This window comes from Marmota marmota, unplaced genomic scaffold (genome assembly GCF_001458135.2).
Source record: "Marmota marmota marmota unplaced genomic scaffold, marMar, whole genome shotgun sequence".
Lineage (NCBI taxonomy): Eukaryota > Metazoa > Chordata > Mammalia > Rodentia > Sciuridae > Marmota > Marmota marmota.
Genome location: NW_026000016.1, coordinates 27797548 through 27823515, shown reverse-complemented (window position 1 = coordinate 27823515; position 25968 = coordinate 27797548). Strand labels below are relative to the sequence as shown.

Here is a 25968-nt window from a genome sequence, read left to right as displayed (position 1 = left end):
AGATCAGTAGTCACTGTTCAATGTTCAGTGAATAACATATAGCAAGTACTCAGTACTGTTGAATGAATGGATGGAGGCCAAGGGGAGAGTAAGCGTGATGTTCTGAGGGAGTTCAAATGATTGCACATGGCTGCAGTATAGTGATCAGAGTTGATACTGGAGAAGGAAGAAGTCACACCATTAAGCACTTTGTATACCATTATTGGGAACTTATTTTTTATCCTGAAAACAAAAGCAAGCCATAAAGATCTTAAGTAACAGATGGTATTACTAGATTTCATTTTTAAAAGTTCACTCTGGAGACAATGTAATGGATGGTTGTAGAGTCATTAAAGCCCAGGTAGAGATTTGTATGGAGGACATCACAGTGATCTAAGGAAGTAATCATGGGGCATGAGTGTATAAACAAATGTAGAGGCAACAGAAATGAAGACAGAATGTAGACTCCCAAATATCTCACTTGGTAATAGTTGTGTTTTCATATAGGAGCCTGTGGAAATACCTTTAAGTTATTCTTATGTTGCATTTAGATTTTTTTAAAATTTAGGTTTAGTCCACTGTTCACAGAGAACTCCATTTCTGGATGAAGTAAATGGACCAAGGCAGTGATTTTCAAGTTTTGCCAATTATCAGGATCATCTTGTGGGCTTGTAAAATAAATTAAGGAGGGGTTGGGAAGAATGAAGAGCTGTAGAGACACCATAGTTTTTTAGAGATAGCTGGAGGCATCAAAGTAGGCTTTGGATATACAGAGTTTGAGAGTTCTAAGTTTTAGATTTTGGATATTCTGAGCAAAAGGCCTTACATGAAACCACATGGATAGAATGGATCATCTGATGAGAAAGTAGTCTAGAACACAATCTTGGTGAATAGTGACATTTAAGAGAAGGACGAGAAAGAGAAGAAAGGAGAATGAGCGGCTAGAAGGAGGAAAAATAAGGACAAAGAGAAAAAAGTTTATGAGAGAGTGCTCAATGGTGAGCTCTGAGCCACAACCCCAGCCCCATGATAGTATATCTTATAATCTCCCATTGAAAGGAACCAAGGCAACTATCCAACTGTTCACAGTTAAGCATTAAAATGATGCCATAAGAATGAGTAAATACACATAGCATTTATAATTTTAAGATACTTAAAAAACTGGCAAATATAAAATAAAGAACTAGGATTAAATAATTTATTTTAAAGAAACTTTTCCCAGAAATGTTTCATCAATGTATATAATAACATTATATGCATTCACAATTGAAGTAGGAACACCTTCAAAACTACCATGAAAAATAAGAGAGAAATCTTTGAACAATTAAGGTTCTGTGCCCTAAAGAAATCTGGTTTACAAGATAGGAATGTTGATTACACAAATGGCTTAGTCAGTCAGGACTAAACCTTTTTTTTTTTTTTTCATATCTCCACATAAAAAGAAATATATTGAGTTTATACATTCTCCAGATGTAAAAATTGGTCCAGTTAACTAATCAAGCCAAATTCCTTTCTTCTTTTTTATTTTTATTTTTTTGGAGACAGGATTATGCTTTGTAGCCCAGGCTGTCCTCAAATTCCTTCATTCATGCAATTTGATCCTCTGGCCTCAGATTCCCCAAGTAGGTGGGACTACAGGTTATGCATCACTGTGCCTGACTCCCTGATTTTGTTAAACAGGAAAAAGGACACACAAAATTTATTACATGCCTAAGGCAAAGTAGTATTAGACTCCAATAAAACGAAATTCTTTAACCCCATTTTCTATCTTTAAGTAACTACTATAAATCACTGATCAATGATTAATAAAGGTAGAATACTAATTCCATTCAATCAGTTTTTGAAATGTACTGTTTTGAGAAACAAGTCCTTTGGGCTAAAAAAATGAAAATTTTCTTTAAGGAACAAGTGCATTTTTAACAGATTCTGGAACTCGGCTCGCATAGTAGTCATAATTCCTCAGTGTGGCCAGGACCCCTGCAGAGTTCATATGCTTCACTTCCTTATTGTACTGAAGGGCATTTCCATGGATATCGGTTAACTTGCCTACAGAAAAAACAGCAATATAATGTTAACAGATGATTGGATCATGATACTTACAGAATTTTTTTTTTTGGGGGGGGAAGCGTTAAGCATTGAACTCAGGGCCTGGCATATGCTAGATATATGCTCTACCACTGAGCTACATTCCCAAGTCCCTCTAGTTTATTTATTTTTCCCTTGAAATACTGAAGACAGAACTCCAGGTGTGCCAGGTAAGCACCCTACCACTGAACTACCTCCCCAGCCCTTTTTAAAATTTTTATTTTGAGACAGGCTAAGTAGCACATGCTGGCCTTGAATTTGCCATTCTCCTGCCTCAGCTTCTTGAGCTGCTGGGACTACAGGCATGCGCCACCACACAGAGCAAATGTGAATTTTTTTCCTTTTCTTTAAACATTTTTATTTTTTTTTAGTTGTAGATGTACATAATACCTTTATTTTATTTTATTTATTTATTTTTATGTGGTGCTAAGGATCGAACCCAGAGCCTCCCATGTGCATGGCAAATGCTGTACCACTGGGCTACAACCCTAGACCAAAGGTAAAGTTTTTAATTTAATTTGTGACCATAGAGCAATTTTAACTAAAAAGATTAAAAATATTTTTCTTTAAGATCAAAATTTCATTTAGTATTTTCAACTTGTATTTCTTTTTTCGCTTTATTTTTTTTCTGGAGTTGGGGATTGAACCTAGGTGTTCACACATGCTAAGTATGAACTCTACCACTAAGCTATACCTCCTCCCCCAAGTTTTTTATATATATATATATATATATAAAAAATGTGTGTGTATGTATTTATATTTGGTACTAAGGATTGAACCCAGGGGCATTTAGCCACTAATCCACATCCCAGCCCTTTTTATTTTTTGAGACAGGATCGAGCTAAATTGCTCAGGGTCTTGCTAAATCACTGAGGCTAGCTTTGAACTTGAGATTCTCTTGCCTCAGCCTCCCAAGCTACTGGGATTATAGGTGTGTGCCACCATGCCTGGCCAAAATTCTATTTCTTGATTAATTTCTCTTCTCAAGTGATTATTTTTCCTATTGTTATACTCCATTACCACCATTCACATTTGTGAAAATGTTTTCATCCTACTATTTATTATTTATGCTTTATCTGATGAAAGTTTAGGTGAAGGATTAATATAATACAATTGTATTTTATGAAAAGTTTCATTTTGCATTCTAAATGTATGCACCAAAACAAAGTACTATTAATTTATTTATTTATTCATTCATTCATTCATTCATTTATTTTTTTGACAAAGTTCAATTTAACTTCATCACATGTTAATACTGTATGGATAAAGTAATATATTAGGAGAAACGACAGAATAAAATCTTTGCTTATTGTCATTTAAAAAAAAAAAATCTGACAGGGTTTTTGTTTGTTTGTGGTGCTGGGGATGGAACCCAGGTCCTCACACATGCTAAGCACATGTTCTACTATTAGCTACAGCTCCAGTCTCAGGCAAGGACTTATTTTTATTTGTTTATTTATTCAAAGGCAGGGTCTCACTATATTGCCCAAGCTGGCCTTGAGCTGGAGACCCTCCTGCCTTAGTCTCCCGAGTACAGGGATTATAGGAGTACACTAACATGCTTTGTTCCTGACAGGAATTTTCGAATGCACTGCTTACTTCTGATGTTTATTTGAAATTGAAAAAAATCATCTTACTGTGTATATATTTGTAATATATTTTCAGTAAGATTTTTAAAAATTCTGTGATATTTAGAACTGGTACTGAGATATTCACCATTTATAGCTTAAGATAAACTAAGTGAGGTCATGTCAATAATGACGAACACATTATTTTTCAAGGGAAGAAAGCATTAAAACCACAAGATTTGGGTTAAATTAACTGTATGAAGATCCAAGTCTGCAAAAGAGACAATAAATTCCAGAATAATAAATTTGCTGAACATCTACTTACTCATCTACGAATTAGGTTTTGGACTGGATAATCTCTAAGTTTCCCTCTAACTCTTATATCCTAAGAGTCTAGGTAAAGTAATATTATTAAAATATCATGTTTCAGCATAATATAAAAACTAGAATTCTCCAAAATAAAACAGACTAACCTCCCACAGCATGTAAGATAACTTCGGGAGCACAAGTGTCCCATTTCTTACATCCAGGGCTTGCAAATACATAAGCAGAAGCTTTGCCTTCGATCAGCTGAATGATCTGTGAGGTTAAAAATAACAATTATCCCTCAAGCATGAAATGACTGAGGTACAAATAAGAAAGACTTCTTTCTTCTATCAAGGATACTTCATCAATTCCCTTGTTGGACTGAGGTTAAAGTCTTTAGCAGGCTTAAATGACACAAGTATTATGAGGAAGCATGATAATATTATCATAGATATATGATAATATATGACAATCTGAAGGGGGAAAACCAATCATAAAAGCTACAGACAGACCATCTGAACAATCTCCATATTTCAAGTTAGAGAAAATAAACTTTTCTTTATATTCCTGTTTTTTCTTTCTTACTAGAAAAGCAATATATATCATTAAAAATATAAAATTTTTAAAAACGTCTAAAAATTGACCAGGATTAAGTAAAGGATAAAGAAATATCAAGCAGTACCATAATGCAAAAATTGTAGTAAGGTCTAACAGATGTGCAGTGTTTACTAGTCTAACAAGTACTTTCACAGGTCTTCAGGATCAAATATGTTGCTATTTCCATTACCAAAACACAAACTTATATGTAGTTATTCCAATATTTCCTAAAATGCACATATAAAACTGAGGTTGCTGATAACTTTCACAACTCTAAACGGCAATTTGCTATCAAGTTAATTGACTTTTTTGGTTATTCTGTAAAATAATTATTACTAAAAACCTCAGACTTCAAATATTCAGATAAAGGACCAGACTGAGGACCAGAATGAGGAAAATCTCAGTGGACACAAGAGTACCAAATGTCTTTCAGAACTGTTTATGAATACCTTCACACATTTCAACTAGTTGCAGGCTTTTGAGTAAAAGGTTTTCTTTCATTCAACAAATGTTGCAAGACTAACATTATAGATTAAGTCTAACATTATATATACCAGTTTGTTTTTTGATAGGAGAGGGCTGTAGCTTTCCTTAAATTCTCTTAATGTAAAAAAGTTGAGAACTGCCCAACAAGATTCCCCCTCCCCCCACAGGAGAAAGGTAGAGATGTGCAGGATGAGAAATTGATGCTTCTTAGAAGAAAGGTGCTCCTTGGGAATAAAAGAGATGATGGGCTTTGGTGATTACAAAAGTTAGGGGCAAAGGGGAAACATAATTGTCGTTATTTATTCAGTGAATATGGGGAATATATTTTCACTTTGAGCATTGCTTCTAAAGCACAGGCAAAAAAAATGAATTCCATTCAGTTCAATAAATATTATTTGCCTTTCCTATGTTATGTACACATGTGTGAAATGCACACACTATCGCTTAAGTAATGTAGTTCAGTATCATTAGAGCTGACATATGAATTGCAGGATGACACGAGACAAGGCTCGGGATGTACAGGAGCCAGGAAATAGCAGGCTTTCACTCTGTTATTAAGTTTAGATCTTAACTGTTGTGATGGGGAACCATCTAAGCATTTGGGACAGGGAGAAGTTTTGCATTTTTAAATTGCTCCAGTAGCATTTATAAAGAATAGATTGAACAGAGATCACTCAGGGAGCTATTATAGCAGCTCTTGTGATGACAAGAGATTTCAACTACGGTGCTGGCAGCCGAGAGGACAAGACAAGACAATAGGGAAGAATTGTATGGGTAGGACTAGACTGATAGTATAGAAGGAAGAAATCTGGGATGACTTTCCCAGCGTCTGGGTAAAGCAATCAGGAAAATGATGGTGGCATTAACCAGACTGCAAATAAGGAGAAGAGCATATCTGGGTGCGGTTAAAAAGAGAATAAGGTGAAACTGGACATGTTGAATTCGAGATACCTGAGGGATGTCATGATGATATCCAGGGATAATCAGATGAGAAGAGATCAGGGCTAACAATGTAGGTCAAACTGTGTCCCATTTCACAATTCTCTCAGAAGGTTGGAAGCCTAGAGTGAAAGAACGGGGGAAGTAGACAGGAAGGGTACAGACAAGAATGTCCCTAGGGTCAGCAGAAGAAAGGTCTAGGAAATCATCTAGGAGGGTCCTTGGTAAGAGGCATGGGTTCCTATATATCACTTAATAATCCTGGACTCTGAGATGAAAAAGACTTGAACCTAAAATCTTTAAAAATGTAAATGTTGCTGAATGTGCTTTTAGTGGCAAATTATAATCTTTAATCCCTTCTCTTTAAACTCTTTTTCACATGTTAAAAGAATTCAGTATTTCCATCAATGATTCAGTTGAATTCCAGAGCAGATGACAGATCTTTTTCATACCTTATTTCCTGCTCCTCCTACTCGCAGCACATCATCAGGGTTCATAGCAGAAACACAGTCTGTAACCAACTTGTTGCTATGGGATCGGGTAGTTGTGATAATGTGTTTCCCGGCAGGGACTTCTTTCAGCTGAAACCCAAAGGCACCTAAACCTAAAACTCCCCAGATTGTCCTCCCCAACACAGCATCTGGTCCTGCCTATGTAAATGAGTGAAAAAACAACAAATCTTATAGTCATTTGGAGAAACACATTAGTCACAAATGAAATATTTAGTTACATTTAATTAAGGTTAGAATATTTAGAATATAGGATATTTCATTATAAAAATGAAACACAATTAATGTTATAAAGTACAACAATATCATTGACAAAAAAATTTTCCTGACATAATGTGCTGGTTATTCCCAATGCTGTTTTGGTTAACAGTTTCAAAGTACTAGGGAACTTCTGGTTATTCCCAGAGTCTTCAGGAAAGGAAACATCACATACTGGTTACTCTCTCTGAATCATCCAAAGATCTTTTGGCTGTATTGGAAATACCTGTTTTCAAAAGGTACTGAAGTCTTCCGGAAAATAAACACTGTGTATTGAATATGTATTGACTACTACTTTTCAGTATTCAAGAAACAGTAAGGATCATGTTACTCTGGCGAGAATGGATTTTGCTGCTATAGAGAAAGCAACTGAATAGGCTGATACTGAAGAACAGCCATAGATAATGGGGTCAGGGTTAAGATTTTACTGACAATTATACTGGTAAAATGACAAAGATAATGCAGTCTTAGAATTCATATTTTCCTTTGCAGAGCTCAAACAATTTTCAACTACAATGTTAAAAAGTATACATTTCACATGAAAAACATAAACTGTATTACATGGAAAGTAAAACTGATATATAAAATAATTAATCCAAAGTTATTAAAATATGATACTAGGGCTGGGGTTGTAGCCCAGTGATAGAGCACTTGCCTAGCATGAGTGAGGCCCAGGGTTCGATCCCCAGCACCACATAAAACTAAGCAAAATAAAGGTATTGTATCCATCTACAACTAAAAATATTTTTTAAAAATGATACTAGTATAGTAGATATACATTACAGAGATTGTATCTTAATCAACATGAAGCATGTACCAGGCACCACACTAAATTCGTAACAGGTATTATCTCATCCAAGCCTCAAAGCAACCCTATGAACTTGGTATTATTACACTTATTTTAAGGATGAGAAAAGAGATTGGGAATCATTAAGTAATTTGACTGTGGACTCTGCTACTGAACTAATCAGAGCTGGTGATATTCACTACATTATACTGTCTGGGTTTACTCATCACAGGTGTTTTCAAATGTATCATCTTATTTGTCCTAAAGCAGTACATGGGGTGTTGTTGGAGTAAAATAAACTTATTATACGGCATGGGTTCTTTGGGAAGTGAATTCTGAGTTGGATAAATGTCAAGGTGGGTTCCTAGGAACAATACCTGTAGAAAGAAGCAGGTATGTGCAGATGGCAAAAAGCAAGCTATAGGGCTGGGGATATAGCTCAGTTGGTAGAGTGCTTGCCTTGCATTCACAAGGCCCTGGGTTCAATCCCCAGCACTACAAAAAAACAAAACAAAACCAAAAGTGAGCTATGCTGCAGCCCAACGATATCTTCCGCAAACCCTGTCGAAAGCTCTGGAGCTAGAATAGTTCTTCAGGGCTGCCCCAAATTGGAATGAAATTCTAGGCCTTTATACTTAATATAAAGTATAAATGGTCCTGCAGTGACCATTTCTGGTCCTTGGAAATGAACTGCCTCGGGAACAGATAAGATGCTGGAAGGGTGAGGCAATCTCCAAAGAGGCTGACTTTTGACAGTGCTCTCTGCAATGGGGCAACAAAGGAACCAATAAAGAAGTACTGGTGCTCAATATGTGTGTGTATGCATCTGCTGTTCCCTCTTGAGCCTACACTGCAGGAGGGGATTGACGTGTGAAAAATACACATGGACCCTGTGGTGGCTCTTGGTACCCATTAAGCTTTAGCTTGCTCATTGAGACTAATTCTGTGCCTAGCTAGACACAAATATTCTGGTCCCTAAAAAGTCATACTACTGCTATCAATGAATATGTAGACAAAGAGATTGGGTACAAAGAAACTGGTGACCTGGTGATGTTCATGCAGTCCATGATGCAGCCAGTTGGCCTTCCTCTGTGCTCCTGCTCTCACAGTTTCTCATTAGCTCTTTCCTTCAAAGTCCCCACACTAATTTTCAGAGGGTAATAAGGGGTGGCATTTCACCTCACAGATGAGTTAAGATTCATAATGGTTAAGAAGCTAGCTCTGACAAAAGACTGACTGGGTTTCTTTGCACCATGCCATGCTGCTTCTTTTACATGCCTATTGGCTTTAGTGCCTGTTGAAGCATAACAAAGTTTGAATTAAGTCTTTCATCTAGCTCAAGAAAACAATATGGAATATTAGTAAGGCTTGGACCTGTCTCTGAAAACCAGCTCTGCCATTTACCAATTAGATGACAGTGGTAAGGTAATTGCCTCAGTTTTCTCTTCCTTAAAGGGTTGCAGTGAGTATTAAAAGAGATAATGCTTGTGCCTCGAAGCATACTGTAAGCCCTTAAGCTCTTGATAAATTCAGCTATTATGACAATGATTACATAAAATGGAATATTCAGCCTTGAATACCATCAACATGGCTGAACAACTTTTCAACTTCCATTTGTTGCAGCAAATATTAAAGCATAAGCAAACAAGAAGAAAAAGAGGACAGAGTGTAAGAAGGGACTGTGGCAAGGGGAGAGATAAGGAACAGAAGATACTGAACAGGAGAAAATGAACTGGTACATGGGATATACAATAACTACCTACGGGACCAGAGTGCCTATCTCTTTTCTACCTTCTAGTGAAACCAAAACCCTAACTATTTTTCTCACCTTTGCTTCATTCCTGTGTTCCCTTAACTTCTGCTTTTCATTGTTCTGTGGAAAATGAATACAATTTTTCGAATCTCAGAAAGAAGGGATTAAAAATTGTTAATAATTCCTAAGCAATTGGTTCTTTATTTTTGATGAAAGATTCCATGCACGATAAGGTTTTCTATGACTTAAAGGCCCCTCTTTTAAGTAACAGTATTGACTTAAAGTTTATATAAAAATAACAAGCCATATCTGCATATAATACTGTATAAATATTAAAGCCATATTATAAGAAATTAATGGACACATAAGCAATTCAGTGAGAGGCTTTAATTATTTTGGTATGTTTTAAGAAATGCATGATTATAAATCAAATTTATACAAATAGCAGGAAAAAACAAATTCATATTAGAAGTAAAGATTAATCCTGCTCTTAAATCAGAAATTCAGAAGTAATAGTACCCAGTCTGGTTACTTTGTTTCCTCAAAGTTCTATCAAGGTAACATTTAATACCTTATTTTATTTCAATAATTTCCTTTAAAATGTACAGTGATTTAATGATAAATTTTTGCTTTGAAATTAAACTAGTTTCTTGTTTCTAAGGAAGACAATTTCTTTGGAGTATACCAGAATGTCAAAGCAGATTAGAAGAGATGAAATAAGAGAAAAAGAGTGCAAGAGCACATTCAGTTGTTGTCAATGTTGGCTGTAATTTAGGCACTGTGCCTAAAAAGCACATATTACTTAGAAAGCAATGTGGCTAGCATCTTTTCTAGGTTGAAATGCTTCATTTCTTTAATAGGCTTCAAGAGACCTGTAAGTCAAGTGTCTTGATGACCACAATAATCAAGAACCATATCAGTAATTCTCAAACTTCTGCACTTGAATCATAAGTACATAAAGAATATAATGCATATAGTATGTCTATGTATACATATATACATATTTATACATTCCTGGTACCAATGCCCCCAGAGTTTAGGGTATTACCTGGGAAATCTGTACTTTAAAAAGTTCCCCAGATGACTGCCTATGCAACTAAGCTAGAAACCACTGGATTAAATGACATCTGGAATCATAACTCTCTATTTATGTAATACAATATTTCTGTATCACTTATAGTTATACCTGGTAGTTGTAATATGGTTGGTTAATAATGCCTGCTATGGCTTTTCCTTCATAGGCAATTCCAATAAGAACCGTTACATTGTCAAGAAGACCTATGAAAAAGAAGTATCAGTCATATCTTTCTCATGTTATGACTCATCATCAGTACATCAACTGCTGCAAGTTATTTTTCAGTAAAGATAAGGAATATGCAATGACTTCCATTATCAATCCTATTTATGGCAAAATGCATTAATTATAAGACAGCTGGCCAGTGATGGAAATAGGGTCTATGGATGTTTAACTGAATTGATAACTATGTCTCATTAGTACAATTTGTAAAACAATTAAATGAAGCAGCCACAACTCCACAGCCATTATCATTAGATTCCTCTATCCTTCTTCCACCATTATTCAACTCATTCTTACCTGATGAATCACGTGTACTCCTAAATTATTCTCTAGACTTTCATTTCAAACCTCTAAAGCAAGGTTTCCTAAAGAGGGGGTCCATAGACTATCAAGCAGTTCTATAATTAACTGATATAATTTTTACAATACAATTCTGAAGCCTTTTCCCAGAGGTATTGAGTGAATCAAAATTTGGGAGGTGGGAGTCAAGACTTAAATAACTTTCTACATTCTCTTATATACATTAAAGCTGTATAGTGCTTCCTTATTTCTCAAAGGATTATAGCGATGTTTCAGTACAAAAACACTGCTTGATTCATTCATCACAGACATGTCTCATCCAAGAATGAAGGTTTTTTTCCTAGTAATCAAGAAAATTTTTCTTTTTTTAAGCCATAAGCTGAGAACCAATGTAAGAAAAGCTATGTAAAGCTCTACTTCAAAAATAAAACTCTAATCTGCTAAAGCCTACAACTCTGGCTCTAAGCCCAGTCCTTTTTACTTTTATGTTGCCAATTTTATTTTCAGTTTGCTGCTTTCTAATTTTTCTCATCTTTGAAACCTTCAGAAGAAGGGAGCATGAACAAGATATACATGGGATAGTGGTGGTAGTAGAACAAGGACAGCAGAGCTGAATTTGTCATCATTTTCTACCCCAATAAAGCTGGGAATTCATTGTAGTTCCTTTGGTAACACTGGTCTAATATGATAGATATTCTCATCTGGGAGACATTCAGGCTTGTAGGGCTGGTAGAAAATGGGCAATAGCATTTGAAGGAGATGAATTTCTCTCTCTCTCTCTCTCTCACTCTCTCTCTCTCTCTCTGGCATTGGAGATGAATAGAACTGAGGGTCTCATGCATACTAGAACTGATCCCAACCCTTCTTTTGTCTTAATAATCATTGATGTGTGATAAAAATTAGCTACCATGAGCAGTTTTTTATGTAATATACAAAATATCAAATGTTTACAACTAAATATTATATCCTAGTCTTACTGCTGTGAAATACAGAAAGAAAATACCAACCTTCAGTATATTCTTTGGTACCATCCAGAGGATCAACCCAAACCACAAGCTTAAAAAAAAAGGAAAAAATACATATAAATGAAGTATACAAAATTCCAAAAAAAGATTGAAACTACTCATTTTACATTTTTGAAATTATATTAGGGAAAGCTTAAGCCAATTATCAGTGTTAGGATAGTGGGGAAAAAAAATCTAGTAAAGATTTTGGAATGATGCCGGGTGCGGTGGCACACACCTGTAATCCCAGCTGCTTGGGAGGTTGAGACAGGAGAATCACAAGTTCAAAGTCAGCCTCAGCAACTGTGAGGCGCAAAGCAACTCAGTGAGACCCTGTCTCTAAATAACATAAAAAATAGGGTTGGGGATGTGGCTCAGTGGTTAAGCGCCCATGAGTTCAATACGCGGTACCACCAAAAAAAAAAAAAAAAGATTTTGGAATCATGGAAGAAGTCCATTTAAACTGGAGAAAAGTCTGATTCAAGAATCTATAATACGAAATAATTAACTGCAAAATTACTGTCACTTGAACAATGCCATGAACACTGACAGGTGGTACAGTAAAAACATTCAAGTGGCACCAAAAATGTTTTGAACAATGTATGGGTGCTATTCAGTTTTTTAATTTTCTTCTTCTTCTTTTTTTTTTTTTTGTGGTGTTGGGGGTTGAACCCAGGGTCTTATGCATGCTAGGCAAGCACTCTACCAACTGAGTTATATCCCCAGCCCATTTTTTTTTTTCTTATTTTTTCTCCCAGTAATCCCAAACTGCTGGGATTACAGTGCTAGGGACTGAACCCAGAGCCTCACTCTACCCTTGAGCATTTCGCTCTGCCCTATTTTTAACACCCCCACATCCCATGCTGGGGATAGAACCCAGGCAAACACTCTATCACTGCTACTCATTTTTATAAATAAATGCTGATTATTTTTTAAAGACAGTCTGATTACTTTAAGGACACATTCACATAGGCCAAAGAAAAATAAATAGTTCATAGAGCTGGCAATAAAATAAACAAAGTCTTTATGTTTATGATTTTCATCATTTAGGATATGCTGCCATTTACTACTAGAATTCTAACACTTGATGTGAATTTGTGATAGGCAGCATGTTTCTTTCTTTCTTTCTTTCTTTGGTGCTGGGATTGAACCTACTGTCAGTCACTTAGCCACTGAGTTACATTCCCAGCCCTTTTTTATTTTTTGAGACAGGATCTCACTAATTTGCCTAGGGCCTCACTTTGCTGAGACTGGCTTTGAGCTTGTGATCCTCCTGCCTCAGCCTCCCAAGCTGCTGGGATTGCAGGTGTGTGCCACCACACCTGGCTTGAGATGGCATGTTTCTGATGGAAGACACCATGTTTCATTTTCTTTGTATCTTCCACAGCCCCCAAAGCAAAATGCCTTACCTAGGTATTTAATAAACATGTTTAAAATGATTTAAAATTAGAAAACTAAAGAAGTGTGTTTAAATCTGAGGTCACAGATTAATTTAATTTAAACAACTATAAAAAGAAAGATGAGGGGCTAGGGTTGTAGCTCAGTGGTGAAGCGCTTGCCTGGCACCTGTGAGGCACTGGGTTCGATCCTCAGCACCACATAAAAATAAATAAGTTAAACGAAGGTATTGTGTCCATCTACAACTAAAAAAAAAAATTAAAAAAAAAAAGAAAGTAAGATGATTTTTATGGCCTTATAACATAAGGTAGTAATTGTTTCGTCTTCTTCCAGCATCAATAACCAGTGAAATGTTTTGCTACCAAATTTAATAAACAACAAGTAAGATTTTTTCTATGTTATTTATTTATTTATTTCTGTAATATTGGGTATTAAATACGGAGCTCATGCATGCCAGGCAAGTGCTCTATCACTGAACTATATCCCAGGCCCTTTCTGTTTTTTGTTTTGAAATCGGGTCTTGCTAACTTGCTCAGGTGGCCTTGAAATTCAGTCCTCCTGCCTCAGCTTCCTAAATTGCTGGGATTACATGTACGTCACCACACCCAGCCTGAAAGTATTTTTTTTTTAAACTTTATTTTATTTGTTTATATTTTTATGTGGTGCTAAGGATTGAACCCAGTGCCTCACACATGCTAGGCAAGCACTCTACCACTGAGCCACAACTCCAGCCCCTGAAAGTATTTTTAATCATTATCTCAAACCAAGCATGGTGGTGTGCACCTGTAATGCCAGCAACTCAGGAGGCAGGAGGATTGTGAGTTTGAGACCACCCTAGGCAAACATAATACTCTGTTTCAGAGTAAAAAGGAGACATAGAAAAAGAAATTTAAAAGGTCAGATATTTCATATGATTGCCTGATAACTTCTACTTTGGCTCTGAAAGATTTCAAGTTCCTTCTTATTCCTATTTTATAACTACTAAATTTTTATCTTACATGCAAATGTTATTTCCTATACCATGGCAAGAAACACTAATAGAGTGTATAAAGTATTGAGATGGCCTTACGTCTTCCTCTTTAATAGCACTGTACTGTGATGGGCATGGTTGCTTCAATATTTCCTCCCACTGACCATCTTCAATCAGCTCTTGATCCACTTCTTCAGGAGGGAGATCCTGCAGCAGAGATAACATTAACAGTTACTGAAGTTGTTTAATGTTCACTCTCAGTAACAAAAGAAAGGCAGCGTCACAATTTTTATTAGTCTTTCTGTTTACCATTATATTTAGATCTTTTTTTTTTTAAAGAGAGAGTGAGAGAGAGAAAATTTTAATATTTATTTTTTAGTATTTGACGGACACAACATCTTTGTTTGTATGTGATGCTGAGGATCGAACCCGGGCCGCACGCATGCCAGGCAAGCGCGCTACCGCTTGAGCCACATCCCCAGCCCATATTTAGATCTTTTAAAGCAAACCCATGGTGCTAGAGATGTAGCTCACCTAGAATGCTTAAGGTCCTAGGCTCAATCCTTAGCACTAAAAAAAAAAATCAAATTTAATAGAAAACATGTTTCTCAAAGTCAACTAAATGGTCTCAAGTTCATTATCCTGAATAGGGTTTAAAAAGAGAAGATATTTTAACAGACTTATTTATTTTTTAAAAAATGTATTCTTTCTTAATTATAAGAGATTTCAATTCTTTCACTTTCAAAGTGTTATGGTCTTTGGATAAGTGTGGAAGGAGGCCTAATTTTAAAAAAACAAAACCCATTGTATTTCTAAGTTCTAGAACTTTGCTCATCTTTTTTATCTTTGGGACTGAACTCAGGGCTTCAAACATTCTAGGCAAATACTATACCACTGAGATATACCCATCTTTAGTTTATATGCTGAGTTTTTTTAACAGTAACCATATCTTCTATAACTAAGAATTGAAATACCTGGCCTAAATACGGACCAAATGTTTTTCTGTGGTACTGAGGATTGAACCTAGATGTGCTTTACTACTGAGCTACATCCCCAACCCTTTGTATTTATTTTTTATTTTGAGACAGTATCTCATTAAGTTGCTAAAGGCCTTGCTTGCTTGATGAGGCTGGCCTCAAACTTGCAATCCTCCTGCCTCAGCCTCCTGAGTTGCTGGGATTATAGGCATACGACACTGCACCCAGCAATCAAAATGTTTTAAGATCAGATCCTCCTTCCAAAGGACAGAATAATTACTTCTGTGTTAATGCACTAGAAACAATGTTTAAATTCGAATAGTGATATATAAACCACTGAAGTGTCATTTACAAATCCATATGGTAAACACAGATTAAAAATATACCATGTCCCTGACAACTCTTACCTCTTCCCCTATAATTGTCAGTTTGGGGAATTTCCGTGCCAGTGAAGAACATATGCTCATCTGTACTAGTCGGTCAGCTTTGGTCTGCAGGTCTGTTGCAGAGGTCTGTAACAAAGGATGCAAACTTTAGCAGAACTAATGTAAAATAAATTGTCCTCTAATTCCTAAATGCATGTCTTTGTAATGTATAGTGTACTGTCAATTTTTAGAAATGCAGAACTTAACACCAAATGAATCAACTAGTTTCTTGGCTTATTGTTTCTCATAGGATTAATAGTGGTAAACTATGGAAGTGAATTTTTTTCAGTGCTAGGGAACAAACCTGGAGCCTCAGACATGCTACCCATGCGCTGTACTTCTGGGTTACATCTCCAGCCCAATAGTATGTAAAGTTTGAAATGGTATTTTTAAATTATTTTGAAAATTCAGAAATTTCTTTTATAAGATCTCTAGATGGCCAGACATGATATTGCATGCTTATAATCTCTATGTTTAGAGAGGCTGAGGCAGGAGGATTGCAAGTTTGAGGCCAGCTTAGGCAATTTGATAATACCTGTCTCAAAAACTAAAAAGGGTCTGAGAATGTAGCTCAGTGGTACACTCCTGGGTTTAAGTACTTGGGGTGGTGGTGAGTGGACAGATCTCTAGATATCAAGCTTTGTCTTAAACAGATTAAAAACAGGAAACTTAGTGCTGGAGTTATGGCTCAGTGGTAAAGCACTTGCCTAGCATGCATGAGACACTGGGTTTGTTCCCCAGCACCACATAAAAAACTAAATAAACAAAATAGAGGTCCTATGTCAAGCTACAACAAAAAATATAAAAAAAAAAAGATAGGAAACTTATGACATTTCAAAGCCAAGTTAAATACTATATATTTTAATACTGGGAAGGTGTTCCTTACAGGGATTTTTTTCAATGACTGCCCCTCAGATTTACTAATGTACACAATTCTTTCTTATTTCTAAAATCTAAAATGAACTCTAGTAGTATTTAATATATGGCCTACCTATGGTACCTTACTCAATCCATAGGTCAGAAAGTTATACTAGTGAAAGGCAGTGGAAAATTTTGCAATTGACTCCACAATCTCCTTTGTTAGTTTGCTTTTGGTGAATTATGGCATGCTCTAATTTATATAACACTGGTTAGACAGATTTACTGATCATCTTGAACAGAATCTTTAAACTTCTTTGCAATGACCTAACAAGTGATGGTGAATATGACTTTTATGACACATTGAGATTTGCTGGTTATCTCAATGCAAAGTATTATTCTACTAGAATATGAACCCACAAAGGGGTTTCATTCTCTAAAGAACTATGCTGGGCAACAGTAGGTACTTTATAAATGAAACTACTTAAATGAATTGTTGAGTTTGGAGATTAATTATGTATCGACTGAGTCTGGAGACCACTGCTGGAGAGAGTGAGTGGGGGGAGGGAGAGACAGAGAGAGAGAAAGGAGACACATTGACAGCCCTGCATTCAATTATCTGAGAAAATATATCCCAATTATTTTCTTCTCTAAGATAAATATTTCCTGGTCTATCAACATAATGCTGTACCTCATCATTGTGAATACCTTGTGCCTGATTTCACCTTTGTTTCTCTTAAAATAAGGTGTCAAACAAGTGAACATAAAGTATTAGAAATGACCAGTATTGAGGATAATGAGATTTTTTTTTTTTTCCAAACTTGGACACTGTACTTCTAGTATTCCTTAGCTTCAGGATACAAAGTTGTACAACATAAAACCAATTTAAACAAAATAAATGATGCTGAGGAAGGAAACAAAATAAATGATAATCTAGAAGGAAATGAACCAGAATATTGGCAATGGTAATATGATGGATGGTCTCTTTATTGCGTGGTATTTTTCTCAATTTCCTATCTTTAATAGAAAAAAAAACCCCACAAATGAAAACAGTAAGATGAGAAGCCTTCTGAATGCAGCTGTGTACATTGTATGTGGACAACAAAAACCTTTTTTCCAAACAAATTTGAATCAGATTTACCCCATATTACTTCAACATAAATATAAGATTTTATAATTATTGCTGTTACAATATGTTATTGGATTTGGCCCTCTTTTCTCAGAGGTCACAACTACTTTGAATATTTATCATGGGATCCGATACATCAACCAGCCCTTCCAGTGTCATTTTATTGACAAATTTGGTAAGCGTGTTTTCTATAGTGGCCTCTTCCAGAGTTTTGAGAAGATACATTCAATAAAATTTTACTGGCTGGGCACAGTGGCATACACTTGTAATTCCAGGGACTTGGGAAGCTGAGGCAGGGGATTACAACTCTGAAGCCAGCATGTGCTACTTAGAGAGACCCTATCTCTAACTAAAAAGAACTGGGAAGGTAGCTCAGTGGTAAAGTGTCCCTGGATTCAATTCCCAGTAAACTGTAATTGAGTGATTAAAGAGAATGGGACAGTGTCAGGAGCAATCCTGCATCCTGCCAGCAAGGATACTTTTCCAGGCTGAAAATGAATCAAGAATTAAAATTGTAGGGTAATGTTATTTGCCTATTTATGAATATATCTAATGGTGATTTATGATGGGGAATGGGAGACATCATCTATTATTAATAACTTGAATCTTCTAAAATAGACAATGGAACCTGTAACAAATATTTCCCAGAAATCACGATACCCTATATTTGGGTCTGTATGATCCGGTCCATAATTATATCAAAAAAGGAAATGGACTTATTTCACTTATTGATTTTTTTTTCAGGTGCTGGGTATTGAACCTAGGGTCTCATAGTTGCTAAGTATGAACAGTGCCAAGGTACTACACCCCCAGTTTATAATTTCTAAACTTTTTTTTTTCTTTTTTGCTATACTGGGGATTGAAACCAGGAATATTCTACCTCTGAACTACATCCCTAGACTTTTTTGTTTTTTATTTTGAGACAGGGTCTTGCTAAATTGCCAAGGCTGGCCTCAAACTTGCATTCTTCTGTTTCAGCTTCCCCAGTAAATGGGACTGTAGGTGTGTGGCATTGTTCCTGGCCATATTTCAACTTATTTCTAAGTTGCTTTTCTTTTTTAAATTTTTTTTAGTTGTAGATGGACAGCATGCCTTTATTTTATTTTTATGTGGTGCTGAGGATTGAACCCAGTGCCTCATACATGCTGGGCAAACTCTTACCGCTGAGCTACAGCCCCTGCCCTTTAAATTGCTTTTTATTCATACATATGCCTCTCTCTTCAGTGCAAGGAATAGAACCCAGGGCCTTGCACATGCTAGGTAAACACTCTGCTATTGAGATACACCCCCAGTCCCTCATTTGTTGTTATTGTTTTTTAAATAATATCAGCTATACATAGATGCCTGACTTATCCTAAATGAGTATCTTAATTATAACTTATTTCTATGATTCTATTAAAGCATTGTTGTTTTGGGATGGGGGTCTTTCTATGTTGCCCAGACTAGTCTAAAATTTGTGGGCTACAGCAATTCTCCTGCCTCAGCCTCCCAAGTAGCTGGAACTACAGGCATGTTCCACCACATCCAGCTTTTAAAATACTAATGGAAAATTACGTTCTTTTTTTTTTTTTTTTGGCAAATTACATTCTTTGATTTTTTTCAATTATAACACAATCTTCCTTAAAGATGACGCTAAACATTTAAAGAGAAAAGACAGCATACAGAAAGTTATATTTAAGATACGTAATGTGAACTAATAATTAAATCTTGTGGCATATTTCAAACTGAAACTCATACATGGTAGTATTTCCTTTACAAACCAAATATTACTATAAAATTTCTGATAATTTCTCTAAGTTTAAAATTATCTAGTAAAAAGAAAAGCTTTGGTTTCTTTCTTTCATATTTTTTTGGTACTGGAGATTGAATCCAGGGGTCCTCTACCTCTGAGCTACGTTCCCAGTCACCCTTTATTTTAAGATAGAGTCTCACTAAGTTGCCAGGCTGGCCTTGAACTTGTGATCCTCCTCCCTTAGGTTCCTAAGGTATTGGGATTACAGACATGTAATCTGTAATCCCAATACCTTAGCCTAGCAACAAACCTTGTTTTGAGTCTTTTCCATAAGGAAAAATGTATTGCTTTTAGTATAAGGAACAATTATTTAAATGCCAGATTTTATTAAACACATCAAGTTTCCTAAAGATTGCATTGTTCTGCATGTAACAGATTAGGATTTGTCCTAGGGCTGGACATTGGTCAAAAGACCCAGTCACATAAATAAAGATCTTGGGTGAAGTCTGGAGTCATTTTCAAAGCAGATCCGTGGACCATCTGAGCTAAGGATATTGGAATTTCCACAAGGGAACCATCAATTATTTTAGCTGTGAAAGTTTGTCTAAATTCTTTAGCTAAATCTCAAAGAGCAAATACAGGCTACTATGAAATAAGACTTTCAATACCTTTTCCACGATACCTAGGTCTCCTTCAGCAATAACACGTCTAACTATAGTTCCTGCCTTCTGAGCAATAGAATACGCTGAAGCTACCAACCGCATCAACACAGTGTGACTCGAAGCCATGATGCTCCCTAAAAGGAAATCAAGAAAAATGCTTTGTTACTTTAAAAGCCAAATATTGGTTTTACATACTTGAATTCAATTAGATGCATATTTATTAATTGCTTACTTTAACTGAGTAGGTTCTTTAATAAATATGTACCTAAAGAGACTTGGGCAGGGCGTGATGGTGCATACCTGTAATCCCAGCAGTTTGGGTGGCTGAGACAGGAGGATTATGAGTTCAAAGCCAGCCTCAGCAAAAGCAAGGTGCTAAGCAACTCAGTGAGATCTGTCTAAATAAAATACAAAATAGAGCTGGGGATGTGGCTCAGTGGTTGAGTGCCCCTGAGTTCAATCCCTGGTACCAAAAAGAAAAAAAAAAGAACGAGATGGAAAAACCTCAATTTCAGCATTAACTCTTTCCTATAGCATTTTTTTTTCTCTCTGCAGATGGGACATTTCAAAGCATATTATGATGAAAAACTGGCCCAAAAGGCTCAGCATGTGAAAAAGTTTTGTGTGTGAGATATATAATGTGCAAAGGCTATGGAAGATGTTTCAGGGGCTAAAAGTATAAGATGTAACATCTGCCTTTAATGGGTTAATATTTTGGTGAGTTATGCAGGATATAATATAACCTAATGTCTAAACCCAAACTGGCTTCAATAGATTAAGGGATTAAAGTGTATATATGGGGTACTTAAAAAGAAGAAGGGGGCTGGGAATGTTGCTCAGTGGTAGGGCTCCTGCCATTGAACAACATGTTCATGCAACTGTGCAAGGCCCTGAATTTGATCCCTAACATCACACACAAACAGGTTAGGGATCACACATTATTACAATTATTTTCTGAAATTCAACGAATATTCTTTTAGAGACTGAGTGAAATTTAACCTGTTTTGTTTACCCCGTCCTCAACAGTAGCCAAACAAAGAGAAAAATCATCATAACTCGAGTGAAGATAATCATCTGAAAAAAAATTATGAGTGTCAGGTAAGTCCCTAGCTCAGATAAATGGAAACAAACAAGCAAGCAAATCCCCAACTTGTAGGATTAAGTATATTCCTTTTTGAAAACACAAATTCAAATCCTGGAATTTTAGTGACTGCTCTGGATGCTGGGATATACCACCTAGATTCCCTTCAGACCAAAGGGCTTACTTCCCCAACTGCTAAGATGATGGTCCCTAGCTGTCATCTTTCTTTGGGAATTTATCTGCTAAGAAAAGTCACTTCATCTGAAGCTTGTCAACACGAGGGTTTAAAGGCCACTGCCCACCCAACTGGCTGCCACCCCAAATCTGAAGGGTCATCCCAACTTTTGAGTACCCAGGGAGGACTACTGAGTTCACAGTTGAGACTGCATCCAACTCAACATGCCCCCTCCTACTTCCTTCCCCTTCCTCTTGGGATCAAAAGAATACTCCCTAATAAACCTCTATCACTGTCTCAGAGTGTTCATGGAGAACAAAACTAAGATAAAAACTTTCAGGCTGGATATGTAGCTCAATGGAAGAGCACGTGCCTAGCACACCCACGACCATGGTTTTGATATCCAGCACTGCAACAAACAAAGAAACAAAGGAACAAAAACTCTGTAATTTCTAAATCAAATTGGATCAACAATATTTCATTGCAATAAGGCCACATATTATTATTCTCTGCATACAGGAACTATATATAAAAAATAGTACAAACCTTGATTCAGCAAGTCATTGTGCTGTTACAAATTTCTGACTGAATACTTATTTTGATGTGCCTTTTAACCCCTTTACATCTTTTTCTATCACTCTCATTCTATTTATGAGAATTATTAAGATAATTAAGATAATATACAAGTGAAAAGATGGAATTGAAATTGATTTATGGTAATGAATATCATATTGTGACCAATAGCTGTCTAGAATTAAGATGAAAATAAAATGGGTTTCCGTGGAATATATGAATTCTGTTTACCTTATTATATCATAATCAGGCTAGATTAATTTTCTTCACATACTATATATTACACATGGAACAAACTAGCTACGATCATTACCAATTCAGGAGCACCACAAACAGAAAACATGAGAAATAATTTAATAAACATTTCATTGGCCTTACTTTTGCTCCTTTATATCAATGGCCAGCCATATAGCTGATTTATTCTGTGCTGGAAAAGTAGTCTTCAGGCAATTAATTAATTCTATCTAGATGTCTTAACCATTGAGTATATTTTAACATGTCCGTATCTTATTCAGTTCCCATGTTATGAAAGACTTCCTTTGTGATTGGAAGGTCATTTTTCCTTACTATCTGGTAGCATTATAACTTTTCACAAATATCACTTACCTTTGAGCCAGTTAAGCAATCATTTGAGCCTTGTCAGGCTTTGGGTGTGACTAAAGCACTTTCCCTTCTGTTTGCCAAGTACATTTCGTTTTCTTCTTCCAAAGAAAAACTTTCAGGCTTAGGTGTCTACTACCTTCCTCACAAAATGTACACTATACTTACGAACCATCATTTAAAGCTAACATGGAAAACATACAGTTTGATATAAAAAAATAAAACTTACTTATAAACAGTTTCCACAAATCACTTTTATTGACAAAAAAGGAAATATTTCTTCCTTTTTTTCTCTGAAGTACTCCACTTCTGGTCCAAAAGGAATTAGGAATGAAATATTACTATCCCCCAACCTAAAAATTTTCTCATATTTTTAAAATAAATGGATACAATATTGGTTCTTGTTTTAAAAAATAAATGTAGTATTACCAAAGCACAAACTCTGTAAAAGAGGTTCCTATTAGCCTTTTTAAATTGTGCCCTAAACCAGATCCCAAATTAGAATTACCTTTTGATGTTACCCGTGAATTAAGAGCAAGACTAAAAGTAGTCAGAGGCAAGTTAACTTTCTTTTTTAAAAAAATATTTTATTTTTTAGTTGTAGTTGGACACAATATCTTTATTTTATTTATTTTTATGTGGTGCAGAGGATCGAACCCAGGGTCTCGCACCTGCTAGGCGAGCGCTCTACCACTGAGCTAAAACCCCAGCCCCAAGTTAACTTTCTTAAAGTTCAAATTAACAACTGTACTTCTTTTTCTATCAGTTTTATATCTTCTGGGTCCTAAAACATTACCTTCCATGAGCATATCTTTTTCTAAAAGCTTAGTTAAAAATAGTGGTTAAGGGCACAGAATCTGGTCCCAACTACCTGTGTTCACATCCTAGCTCTGGCACACACTAAGTGTGTGACCTTGGGAACACCACTTAAATTTTCTGTGCCCAAACTTGTAAGTGTACATAATAATAGTACCTATAGTACAGAGTGGCTGTAATTATTAAGTGAGTTACATATACAAAGGACTTGTCCCTGTAGGTGAGCATCAAATAATAATGTCTAGCCATCATTAAAATCTTTTGTCCTTATTTTTGGCTATCCACCACAAACATGGGACAGTGTTGAGGGTAAAAAGTTCCTACAGCTTCTGCAACAGTATTTTGACCTTAAGGATGTAATATGATACCCAATATGACCCTGAATCATAGCACAGGTTCTTTTCCCATATTTTTTACTAGTTCATTACAAAAGGTTCTTTCTTTAAATAATATTTTAGGCTTACAGTAAATATGAAAAAAGGTTTTACAACACGTAAGGCAATCAACCTAACCCTCATCCATTTAAGAAATCCTTACAGTTGCCAACAGAGCTAGCTCAGAAAGATGAAAAAATAACAGGAATCAAATGACCAGTTTCTTCTCATAGCCTGGAAGAGGCATCTTTAATAATTCAACATAAAGATAGTGACCATATGAAGATTAGGATCTAAAAATGACAGATGTGTTCCCAATCAAAATACTGTCTTTTGGAGCTGTCCTAAACCACACAAGTAAAACAATGAGAAATAATCGCTTACTTTAAAAATTATAAGAGGTAAGAAAAATTTTGTCCAGTTTTCAAGAATGTGAGGAACATGTTCCAGAGCATCCTTGGTTAGAATGAAAAGCCATGAAAACTCTTAGGAGGGCTTTGAGAACCTCAACAAAAGTAACATGTACACATCTTATGAACCAGAAATTATATTTCCAGGAAAATCCAAATATACCATGAAGGCCTATAAATATGTAGAAATGGCAACTGAAAGAGTATTGGCTGTTAAAATGAAATTTAGTGTTACATGTAAGAATTTCTAAATTTGGGTGCACTTAAGGAGCTCAAAGTCTAGGTTGCCTTGTTTCTACAATACAGAGCGATAAAAATATCCTGGAGCACGAAAATGTTGACACTCAAGATTCTAGGTCCAGAAATGGAATATCCGGAAAAGCAATCTGATTCACATATACTTTCTTTTCTTTTTAAACATAAATTCCTTGAATCTCCTCTTATCTGTGCAAAGGGGTAGAGTTAAGAGTCAAGATTTGCCAAAGGCCCTTCTCTCACGTGACAGGGACGGGGAGAGCACTTACTTTGTCAAATTTGCAAGGACAGCGGACAAAAGACGCTCTAGGGGTAACCTAACTGGGTTACCAAACCACAGGTCCCTCGGTATGTCCAGTACCGCGTTTCCGTGCAGCCAATAGGTCGTGCTGGGACAGAGGGCAAACCTACCTCAGCGACAGAGCATGCGGGAAATTCCGCGCAAGCGCAGAACAGCCACTTCCCAATTGCTGCTTCGGGCTCCTGACCCGTCAGAAAACCCCACTTATCCGTGTTTTATGCAAAGTCTCCGTGGTGCAAAAGCTCCTGATAAAAAAGCGAAAGCTGCATCTACTTTTTAGGGTAGTTTCTGGTTTCAGGTGGCTTCCAGCACACGTGGTACAGTTTGGCTCTAACCAAATTAATAGCAGTTTGTTTGGGTTCAGGTTTTTAATGACTTGCCTTTATTAGACTCTTCAGAGCTCTCAGCTTAGTTTTCATTTAAACAATATTTTACCTAAAAATTCATTGAATTATTTTGTGAGAGTGGTAATGAGTAATTTTAAAATTTTGTTCCTGTGTGCTCTTCTGTAACTCTCAAGCTTTTGTAAATAGAAACAAACAGTAATCTCTGTTTTTAAAACACTCACCAGAGAGGCTGGGGATATAGCTCAATAGTAGAGTGCTTGTCTAGAATGGAGGAGACACACTAGATTCAATCCCTGGTACCTTGAAAAAAAAAATTGTAATTGCACGAATACAAGTGGCATGAATAAGGACAAACACAACCTACTCTAAGCATATAATAAGTGGTAAGAGAAGTCTGCAGGCATCTTACAGAACAGCTATCTTCCAAGTGTTGGTTGCATCCTCTTAACAGGTTTTGCAAGGCAACAGCATAGTTAAATTAAGCAAGTTGTTAAAGCAGAGGCTAATTAGGAGTTTCTATGTGTATACATCTTTGTGCTTCTTTGAGATTATAGCTATAAAATAGATCCCAGATAGGAACTGCAGGTCAAAGATAGAGTGCCCTGGAGCCTAGATGACTGGGCTTGAATTCCATCTCTGCTACTTCTTTGTTGTATGATCATGGAAAGTTACCTTACAAAAAACTAGGAGAGAGCTGATAGCCAAATCACACTAAGCCAAGGAGACTTCATTCACACTCCTGTAGTGTAAGTAACTGAAATGGCCAATGTGGTCCAAGAGTCCCTAGTAAAAGTCAATTATAACTTTTTTTCTTTTATTTTTTTAAGCTGGGGATTGAACCCAGGGCCTCATGCATGTTAAACATCTGCTCTATCATTGAGTTCCACCTCTAGCCACTTCAATTAGATCTTTAAAACTCAATTTATAATGGCTGGGGATGTGGTTCAGTGGTAGAGTGCTTGCCTAATATGTGTGAGGCCCTGGATTTGATCCTCAACATGGCTGGAGTGGGTGGGT

At 36.2% G+C, this 25968-nt stretch overlaps 1 protein-coding gene across 3 annotated transcripts; it reads right to left on the bottom strand.

Annotated features, from left to right (window-relative positions):
• Positions 1–1163: 1163 nt before the first annotated feature.
• Bpnt1 (3'(2'), 5'-bisphosphate nucleotidase 1) lies at positions 1164–24729 on the bottom strand. 3 transcript variants are annotated; one of them, XM_015483629.2, is made up of 10 exons: positions 24573–24729; positions 20026–20153; positions 15621–15725; positions 14336–14443; positions 11872–11920; positions 10454–10545; positions 9343–9387; positions 6413–6610; positions 4106–4211; positions 1164–2025 (listed from the first exon to the last, which is right to left on the bottom strand). In XM_015483629.2, exons 2-10 carry the CDS (start codon positions 20143–20145, stop codon positions 1877–1879), a joined length of 972 nt encoding a protein of 323 aa, XP_015339115.1. In that variant the 5' UTR covers positions 20146–20153; positions 24573–24729; the 3' UTR covers positions 1164–1876. The 3 variants fall into 3 exon arrangements, with proteins under 3 accessions (XP_015339115.1, XP_015339118.1, XP_048665300.1); XM_015483632.2 differs by lacking the exon at positions 20026–20153 and having other exon boundaries at positions 24573–24728; XM_048809343.1 differs by lacking the exons at positions 9343–9387; positions 24573–24729.
• Between the last annotated feature and the right edge of the window lie 1239 nt (positions 24730–25968).

What these genes read in the sequence shown, in the direction of transcription:
- Bpnt1 (XM_015483629.2), bottom strand. Translation starts at nt 20,145, where the DNA reads ATGGCTTCGAGTCACACTGTGTTGATGCGGTTGGTAGCTTCAGCGTAT. An exon ending in GTGCTATTAAAGAGGAAGAC is followed by an intron (nt 11,921 to 14,335) that starts GTAAGGCCATCT and finishes TTTTTTTTTAAG; the next exon opens with CTTGTGGTTTGGGTTGATCC. An exon ending in AACACAGGAATGAAGCAAAG is followed by an intron (nt 6,611 to 9,342) that starts GTGAGAAAAATA and finishes TCATTTACATAG; the next exon opens with GCAGGACCAGATGCTGTGTT.